General features: G+C 40.4%; 1 protein-coding gene across 1 annotated transcript in view; it reads right to left on the bottom strand.

The window, feature by feature from the left end:
* The window catches only part of LOC135504858 (serine/threonine-protein kinase BRSK2-like), a 17,242-nt gene extending 13,785 nt beyond the window's left edge, over positions 1-3,457 (bottom strand). Inside the window, exons 1-2 of the mRNA XM_064923757.1 lie at positions 2,138-3,457; positions 1,822-1,916 (exon numbers count right to left, since the gene is read on the bottom strand). Coding sequence (XP_064779829.1) covers positions 1,822-1,916; positions 2,138-2,222 — 180 coding nt within the window. The 5' untranslated portion in view covers positions 2,223-3,457. The remainder of the gene's footprint in view (positions 1-1,821; positions 1,917-2,137) is intronic.
* Between the last annotated feature and the right edge of the window lie 6,592 nt (positions 3,458-10,049).

The following is a 10,049-nucleotide window of genomic DNA, read 5'->3' as shown; positions in this document are numbered from 1 at the left end:
CCCTGTCACAAGAGGATATACAGTGGGGCAAAAAAGTATTTAGTCAGCCACCAATTGTGCAAGTTCTCCCACTTAAAAAGGTGAGAGAGGCCTGTAATTTTCATCATAGGTACACTTCAACTATGACAGACAAAATGAGAAAAAAAATCCAGAAAATCACATTGTAGGATTTTTTATGAATTTATTTGCAAATTATTGTGGAAAATAAGTATTTGGTCAACAACAAAAGTTTATCTCAATACTTTGTTATATAGCCTTTGTTGGCAATGACAGAGGTCAAACGTTTTCTGTAAGTCTTCACAAGGTTTTCACACACTGTTGCTGGTATTTTGGCCCATTCCTCCATGCAGATCTCCTCTAGAGCAGTGATGTTTTGGGGCTGTTGCTGGGCAACACGGACTTTCAACTCCCTCCAAAGATTTTCTATGGGGTTGAGATCTGGAGACTGGCTAGGCCACTCCAGGACCTTGAAATGCTTCTTACGAAGCCACTCCTTCGTTGCCCGGGCGGTGTGTTTGGGATCATTGTCATGCTGAAAGACCCAGCCACGTTTCATCTTCAATGCCCTTGCTGACGGAAGGAAGTTTTCACTCAAAATCTCACGATACATGGCCCCATTCATTCTTTCCTTTACACGGATCAGTCGTCCTGGTCCCTTTGCGGTAAAAAATCCCCAAAGCATGATGTTTCCACCCCCATGCTTCACAGTAGGTATGGTGTTCTTTGGATGCAACTCAGCATTCTTTGTCCTCCAAACACGACGAGTTGAGTTTTTACCAAAAAGTTCTATTTTGGTTTAATCTGACCATATGACATTCTCCCAATCTTCTTCTGGATCATCCAAATGCTCTCTAGCAAACTTCAGACGGGCCCGGACATGTACTGGCTTAAGCAGGGAGACACGTCTGGCACTGCAGGATTTGAGTCCCTGGCGGCGTAGTGTGTTACTGATGGTAGGCTTTGTTACTTTGGTTCCAGCTCTCTGCAGGTCATTCATTAGGTCCCCCCGTGTGGTTCTGGGATTTTTGGTCACCGTTCTTGTGATCATTTTGACCCCACGGGGTGAGATCTTGCGTGGAGCCCCAGACCGAGGGAGATTATCAGTGGTCTTGTATGTCTTCCATTTCCAAATAATTGCTCTCCACAGTTGATTTCTTCAAACCAAGCTGCTTACCTATTGCAGATTCAGTCTTCCCAGCCTGGTGCAGGTCTACAATTTTGTTTCTGGTGTCCTTTGACAGCTCTTTGGTCTTGGCCATAGTGGAGTTTTGAGTGTGACTGTTTGAGGTTGTGAACAGGTGTCTTTTATGCTGATAACAACTTCAAACAGGTGCCATTAATACAGGTAACGAGTGGAGGACAGAGGAGCCTCTTAAATAAGAAGTTACAGGTCTGTGAGAGCCAGAAATCTTTTTTTCTCATTTTGTCTGTCATAGTTGAAGTGTACCTATGATGAAAATTACAGGCCTCTCTCATCTTTTTAAGTGGGAGAACTTGCACAATTGGTGGCTGACTCAATACTTTTTTGCCCCACTGTATGGTTGATTTAAGAGGAAGTCGTCAACCCTGTAACGGTCAACCTTGTTACTTTATTTGGCACTTACTATTGTCAATTTTTTATTTAACCTCTTGAGATGGGAAAAAGTGTTTTTTTATTAAGTTGAACATGTGCTCTTTACGACAATGTTAAAATTAAGTGAAATAAAACATATTATTGGAAGACCCAACTACTGCAAACAGCCAGCTAATCGTAATGTTGTCTGTTTTTAGAAAAGTAGTCATCATACTGGGATATCCTTATTCGCCTCATCATTATCTTACCTTCATCAGAACCGACTCGGACAGTTTCTCCCTGTTGACTATTTTGATGGCTATCTTCTGTCCCGTAATGCAGTGAACTCCAAGCTTCACCAGGCCTGAGAGAGCGAGTCACATGCTCACCATACACTGGCCAACATAAGGGTATTACACATTCTTAACACATTCACAAAACAAATACATGACTCCCATCTATCTGTCCATCAATCCACCCATCCACTGCAACCACGCGCCTGTCCATCCATCCCATAATAAACACACTATTATTTTTCACAAAGATGAAGAAGGGGGAAAAAAAGCGGTGAAATTCAAAACTCACCTGTCTGGCCCTTCCCCAGTGTTTTTTCCAGTCGATATGGCCCAACATATTGAGCTGACTGACTTAGTGACAGTTCCTTACTCATACTGCTCTAACTATTGGCTACGACTTACAACGGCTAATGGTGATAACTAGCTCTATAGTTAGGAGGATTTCATGAATTATCGCCCCCGAATAAGAAAAGGAAGCCTGGAAAACAATGGTAATGGTTAGGAAAAAATATTGCAGCGCTGCTTTGAGATAGACTGAAGTTGAATATAGGTCTATATTCAGAGCTAAAGACCGGACAAGTCCTGAATTAAGAATTGTGGTTTTACTTCTTTCTGGGTCGGTGGTTCTGGACTCATGTATTTTTGCTTTCATTCGATATAGACAAGTATTATACTGAAACTATCACAGGTAGGCAACAGCTGAGTAAATGGATGTCTATGACACACATATCATGTTATGTATGCACTAGCCTAAACTCAAAATAGCGACAACTATCATGATAACAAGTATGACAAGATTGATAACATGGTAGGCCTATGTGTCACAGTTTTCAGATTTGAAATAGCTTTGCTTTTGATACATTGGTCAATCAACAGAGATCAGTACCAATATCTTATCTGTTTGACAGCACCAACCGTCAATAGATATTTATCAACATTAGTTTTGACTGCACCATTCTTTTTCTATCTGCAACCTGATCACAAACAGGTTACTATCATTGGGATGCTACATCAATTCATTCAAACAACGTATCGCAACACAAAAACGTCCTTATAGTTCAATGCAGACAGATGTAAATGGTATTCACTGTGGCAGGCCTATATCACAGGTGGAGCCGCATGTTATCTTCGAGTTATTAGCCACACAAGTGCGTCCATACACTGTGGTTAGCCTAGCCTACGTTTATCCACGTCTTTTAAGCGTCTGTCAAAATCGGATCATTTTGAAGTTTCTTTGTAACGCGAAATGATATGTTTCGTCCAACAGCCACATCGTTGCGATTTTTTTAGAGGAAAGATGCGTCCCTTGCAAAACAACCATCTTTACCGTATCACCCTCCCCCTCCCTCTCGCTCTAGCCCTGCCAGTAGGCTAAGCGTATCACAGCATCTTCTCTCTCCTTCTGGCGTGTCCTCCCTCGCCGGTTGAAATTTCATGAAATCAACGATTTGCTAGTGAGAAATAAATATCTGCATATGTATTCACACTATACTAGACAGGCACGTTTTCATATAATTGCACACATTGCGTGAGAGGGCCTCCCCGTTTACAGTCCTTTGCTTTTTCTTGCCGTAAATCGATATTTTCTCTCGTCTTCCTTCGCCTCATTCGCATCAGCATCCGGGTCCCACTCCCTCTCCATCCCTCTTTCTACCCCTCCCTTTTGATCTTCCTCAAATACGCTTGTCTCTGCATTCACCTCAGATACATCGCATATGCGGCACTGCTGTTGCAAGCAGAAGCACATTTTGTTTTGAATTATGGAATAAGTTCTTAACAGGATGAATCTAACTTTTATAAAGATTATATTTTTTTGCAATACGTTTGACCCACCGTTTGTTTTGGGCAAAATTGGTATTAGCAGCCTAAAAATTACCCCTGGCCGGCCTACCTGACCATTCGAAAGTCAGTGATGTAAACTGATAGTCTGCCTGTTTTTTTGGTTGATTTCTAAATTAGAATGACAGATAGGTTTAGTAAGGTACACGCTACATTTAATGTAGCCTAGGCCTGTTTTTTTTTTTTAAACAGAAATTCTGTCAAATGGCTATAGCCTACACATTGGCCTGTGATTCGAATTTAGGCGCAAATAGCCTACTACAACAATAGCTGTATGGACAATTACAATGTTTTATTGCATGTCGGACACAAATTCAGAATATTATTAATTTTAAAAGGTAATCATGTAATTCCATTGCTAAACAAATATAATAGGTCTACAGGATTTATTTGAGCCGCTAGTGAGCGCTATGGATCCTCACTATCATCTGGAATTAAAGATCCCAGTCAGTAATACACTAGTGTCCCCGACGACCGGTTGGGAGGGGGACATGCGTGCTGTCTTAATAAAACAACATTTTCTGCCACCATGCTAGGCTAATGCTACTTTCTGTTGTGTACTGCATTCAACCAGGGGTAAACAATATACTCAATGTGCAACATCCGAATATATTTTTTTTTCCACAGAGGTGACATTGAATTGAGTTAAGGAGGAAACCAGCGTCTTTGTAGCCTGAATGGAGGATGTAACAACTGGTTGCCTCATTGAACAGCAGCTGAAATTGCCTGGCCTTTCACAATATTTAAAAAATAAATTAGCAGGGAAAACAGTTTGGAATGCAAATGACTGCTGCTGAAAAGAGAAGGCTCTAATCTATCTGTATTTAGGTTACACAAATATTTGATCAACTCCCACCCAGCACCCCTAACTCTAAACATATATATATATATATATATATATATGTTTTATTTAACTAGGAAAGTCAGTTAAGAACAACTTCTTATTTACAATAACAGCCAGGAACAGTGGGTTAACTGCCTTGTTCAGGGGCAGAACAACAGATTTTTGCCTTGTCTGCTCAGGGATTTGATATAGCAACCTTTAGGTTACCGGCAAAACACTCTAACCACTAGGCTACCTGCCACCCCAAATCTCCACTAGGCCTTCCTGCAGCTATGCCTATACTGTTTTTCAGTAGGCCTATATCTGGATAATATGGGTTTAGGATAGGCCTATCACAACATTACATTTTATGTAGAAAACAAGTGCCATGACCCCACAGATTGTTTTGTATAAATACTCCAGAGTAGAGAATAATGGTATATCCAGAGACCAGAAAGCTAAACAGATAAATATATTTTTGATTTGCAAGAGGAGGGCGGGGCACCGCTAGTAATTTATAAATGCCTCATGAGCTTAGTCCAACTGCTGTACCTCATCAAAACCCCCATAATGGTCCTATGTTTGTTTTATTCCTTTGTTTGTACACCATCAAACAGGCAAAGCGTCAAAACAGGGCTAAGATTGAATCCTACCACATTGGCTCTGACGCTCGTCAAATGTGGCAAACTATTAAGGACTACAAAGGGAAACCCAGCCACGAGCTGCCCAGTGACGCAAGCCTACTAGGTGGGCTAAATGCCTTTTATGCTTGCTTTGAGGCAAACTACACTGAAGCATGCACTGAAGCATGCATGAGAGCACCAGCTGTTCTGGATGACTTCGCACACCACCCCAACAGATCCACAGATGATGCAATCTCAATCGAACTCAACACTGCCCTTTCCCACCTGGACAAAAGGAACACCTACAGTTGAAGTCGGAAGTTTACATACAACGCAGCCAAATACATTTAAACTCAGTTTTTCACAATTCCTGACATTTAATCCTAGTAACAATTCCGTGTCTTAGGTCAGTTAGTATCACCACTTTATTTTAAGAATGCGAACTGTAAGAATCATAGTAGAGAAAAAATATTTATTTCAGCCTTTATTTCTTTCATCACATTCCCAGTAGGTCAGAAGGTCAGAAGTTTACATACACTCAATTCGTATTTGGTAGCATTGCCTTTAATTTGTTTAACTTGGGTCAAACTTTTCGGGAAGCTTTCCACAAGCTTCCCACAATAAGTTGGGTGAATTTTGGCCCATACCTCCTGACAGTCAGGTGTGTAGGCCTCCTTGCTCGCACACTCTTTTTCAGTTCTGCCCACAAATTTTCTATAGAATTGAGGTCAGGGCTTTGTGATGGGCACTGCAATACCTTGACTTTGTTGTTCTTAAGCCATTTTGCAACAACTTTGGAAGTATGCTTGGGGTCATTGTTAATTTGGAAGACCCATTTGTGACCAAGCTTTAACTTCCTGACTGATGTCTTGAGATGTTGCTTCAATATATCCACATAATTTTCTTTCCTTATGATGCCATCTATTTTGTGAAGTGCACCAGTCCCTCCTGCAGCAAAGCACCCCCACAACATGATGCTGCCAACTTTGTGCTTCACTGTTGGGATGGTCTTCTTCAGTTTATAGTTGTGTACTATTGTTTGTACAGATGAATGTGGTACCTTCAGTCATTTGGAAATTGCTCCCCAAGGATGTACCAGATTTGTGGAGGTCTACAACAACAAAAATCAGAGGTCTTGGCTGATTTCTTTTGATTTTCCCATGATGTCAAGCAAAGAGGCACTGAGTTTGAAGGTAGGCCTTGAAATACATCCAGAGGTATACCTCCAATTGACTCTAATGATGTCAATTTTCCCATCAGAAGCTTCTAAAGCCATGACATTATTTTCTGGAATTTTCCAAGCTGTTTAAAAGCACAGTCAACTTGTGTATGTAAACTTCTGACCCACTGGAATTGTGATACAGTGAATTATAAGTGAAATAATCTGTCTGTAAACAATTGTTGGAAACATTACGTGTGTCATGCACAAAGTAGATGTCCTGACCGACTTGCCAAAACTATAATTTGGTAACAAGAAATTTGTGGAGTGGTTGAAAAACGAGTTTCAATGAATCCAACCTAAGTGTATGTAAATTTCCGACTTCAACTATATGTGAGAGAGCTGTTCATTGACTACAGCTCAGTGTTCAACACCATAGTGCCCACAAAGGCAAAGGAGATGATCGTGGACTATAGGAAAAGGAGGGCCGAACACACCCCCATTCACATCGACAGGTCTGTAGTGGAGTGGGTCGAGAGTTTCAAGTTCCTTGGTGTCCACATCACCAACAAACTATTATGTTCCAAACACACAAAGAAAGTTGTGAAATGGGCACGACAATGCCTTTTCCCCCTCAGGAGACTGAAAAGACTTGGCATGGGTCCCCAGATCCTCAAAAAGTTCTACAGCTGCACCATCAAGCATCCTGACTGGTTGCATCGCCACCTGGAATGGCAACTGCTCTGCATTTGACCGTAAGGCGCTACAAGAGGGTAGTGCGTACGGCCCAGTACATCACTGGGGCCAAGCTTCCTGCCATCCATGACCTATATACTAGGCAGTGTCAGAGGAAGGCCCAAAAAATTGTCAGACTCCAGTCACCCAAGTCATAAAGTGTTATCTCTGCTACCGCACAGCAAGCGGTACCAGAGTGCCAAGTCTAGGTCCAAAAGGCTCTTCTTAGGGCTAGGCCCCTTTTTTCTCAATTTCTGACTGACGTGCCCAAAGTAAACTGCCTGTTGCTCAGGCCCTGAAGCCAGGATATGCCTATAATTGGTACCATTGGAAAGAAAACACTGAAGTTTGGATACATGTTAAAATAATGTAGGAGACTATAACACAATATATATGGTAGGAGAAAATCCAAAGAAAAACCAAACAGATATTTTTGAGAGAGACCATGGTCTTACAATGCAAAGTATAGGGGCATACTGAATTCTAGCTCCCTGGATGCAATTCCTGTGGCTTCCACAGGGTGTCAGCAGTCTATATTCAAGGTTTCAGGCTTGTAACTTCCAAAACAAATAAGAAATATCAGTTTTAGTACAGGGACACAGTCTTGTAAATTCATGTTTGGGCATGCCATGAAGACAAGACACACCTGCTAAAATTGGTTTCCTATTGAACATACTTCTTCCCGTAAGAATTATTATAGTTTGATTACATTTTAGGGTATCTGAGGAGTATATAGAAACATATTTTGACGTGTTGAAAAAAAGTTTAGGGGTAGATTTTTGGATTCCTTTCTCTGCATGTTGAATGAGTGGATTACTCAAATCGATTGCGCCAACTAAAGACTTTTTGGGATATAAAGAAGGATTTTATATAACAAAATGACACTACATGTTATAGCTGGGACCCTTTGGATGACAAATCAGAGGAAGGTTTTCAAAAAGTAAGTGGATATTTAATCGCTATTTGTGAATTTATGAAACCTGTGACAGTGGAAAAATATTTTGATGTGGTGCGCCATCCTCAAACAATCGCATGGCATGCTTTCGCTGTAATAGTTACTGTAAATCGGACAGTGCAGTTAGATTAACAAGAATTTAACCTTTCAGCCGATATGAGACACTTGTATGTACCTAAATGTTTAATATCCATAATTGTTATGATTATTTATTTGAATTGCGTGCCCTCCAGTTTCACCGGAAGTTGTCCCGCTAGCAGGATGCCTAGCCCTAAGAAGTTTTAACAGCTTCTACCCCGAAGCCATAAGACTGCTGAACAATTAATCAAATGCTGCTACTAAACAGCTGTTACTTGCTATTTATTATCTATGCATAGTCTCTATTCTCCTACCTACATGTACACATTTCCTCAACTAACCTGTACCCCCGCACATTGATTCTGTACCCCTTGTGAATAGTCTCATTATTGTTATTTTATCGTGTTACTTTTAGTTAATTTAGTAAATATTTTCTTAATTCTAATTTCTTAAAACTCAGTGTTGTTTGTAAGTAAGCTTTTCACACTAAAGTCTACACCTGTTGTATTCGGTGCATGTGACAAATACAATTAGATTTGTAATGAATGTAATTTTATACAAGCTCTGTATAACATGGTTAAAAATATACCTTTGATATCATGGATGGTCATTCCTTGCATCCATAGCTCTGTTTATGAATTTGAGAGTGGTTAATTTCTTTAGGCCCATCCCTCAGCTTTTTACCAAAACAGCGGCAGGGTGAAGCTTTGTTACTGTTTGAACTGCAGATTTCCCCTTTAACATTACTAAAGTGGAATAAAGATTTTCTAAACAATATTAATCTGAAAGTATCTACAGTATGTTGTATGAACAGCTGAATGTCTGTAGCATTTTCATTTTCCAATTTTGAGTTGCTTTGTGCTGCTTTCAGACGATTGATGAATGTCATGAGCCAACTGAGGAGCCAAGATCTACTGGTGACCTTCAGCAACAGGTAAACTGATGTTATGTTTTATGATTGGATTCAACATATACCAGGGGGTTACTGTAACATAACATTGCAACGTTCTTATGATTTGTAAACCTAACGTGGTAAAACCTCCTGGAACAAAATGTAATATCAGTATTGAGCCACGGGCCAAAAAGACTCCCAAAAAATCTGTCGATCAATATATACACTACCGTTCAAAGTTTTGGGGTCACTTAGAAATGTCCTTGTTTTTTAAAGAACAGCTCATTTGTTGTCCATTAAAATAACATCAAATTGATCCGAAATACAGTGTAGACATTGTTAAAGTTGTAAATGACTATTGTAGCTGGAAACGGCAGATTTTTTATGGAATGTCTACATAGGTGTACAGAGGCCCATTATCAGCAACCATCACTCCTCTGTTCCAATGGCACATTGTGTTAGCTAATCCAAGTTGATCATTTTAAAAAGCTAATTGATGATTAGAAACCCCTTTTGCAATTATGTTAGCACAGCTGAAAACTGTTGTACTGATTAAATAAGCAATAAAACTGACCTTCTTTAGACTAGTTGAGTATCTGGAGCATCAGCATTTGTGGGTTCGATTACAGGCTCAAAATTGCCAGAAATAAATAACTTTCCTCTGAAACTCGTCAGTCTATTCTTGTTCTGAGACTGAGAAATGAAGGCATGCAAGAAATTGTTAAGAAACTGAAGACCTCGTACAGCGCTGTGTACTACTCCCTTCACAGAACAGCACAAAATGTCTCTAACCAGAATAGAAAGAGGAGTGGGAAGCCCCGGTGCACAACTGAGCAAGAGGACACGAACATTAGAGTGTCTAGTTTGAGAAACAGATGCACCACAAGTCCTCAACTGGCAGTTTCATGAAATAGTACCCGCAAAACACCAGTCTCAACGTCAACAGTGAACAGGCAACTCTGGGATGCTGGCTTTCTAGGCAGAGTTGCAAAGAAAAAGCCACATCTCAGACTGGCCAATAAAAAGAATAGATTAAAGATGGGCAAAAGAACACAGACACTGGACAGAAGAAGATTGGTCTGTCCATAACACTTTTT

Source organism: Oncorhynchus masou, chromosome 18 (assembly GCF_036934945.1).
Source record: "Oncorhynchus masou masou isolate Uvic2021 chromosome 18, UVic_Omas_1.1, whole genome shotgun sequence".
Lineage (NCBI taxonomy): Eukaryota > Metazoa > Chordata > Actinopteri > Salmoniformes > Salmonidae > Oncorhynchus > Oncorhynchus masou.
This window is presented reverse-complemented; position numbering and strand designations above follow the sequence as displayed.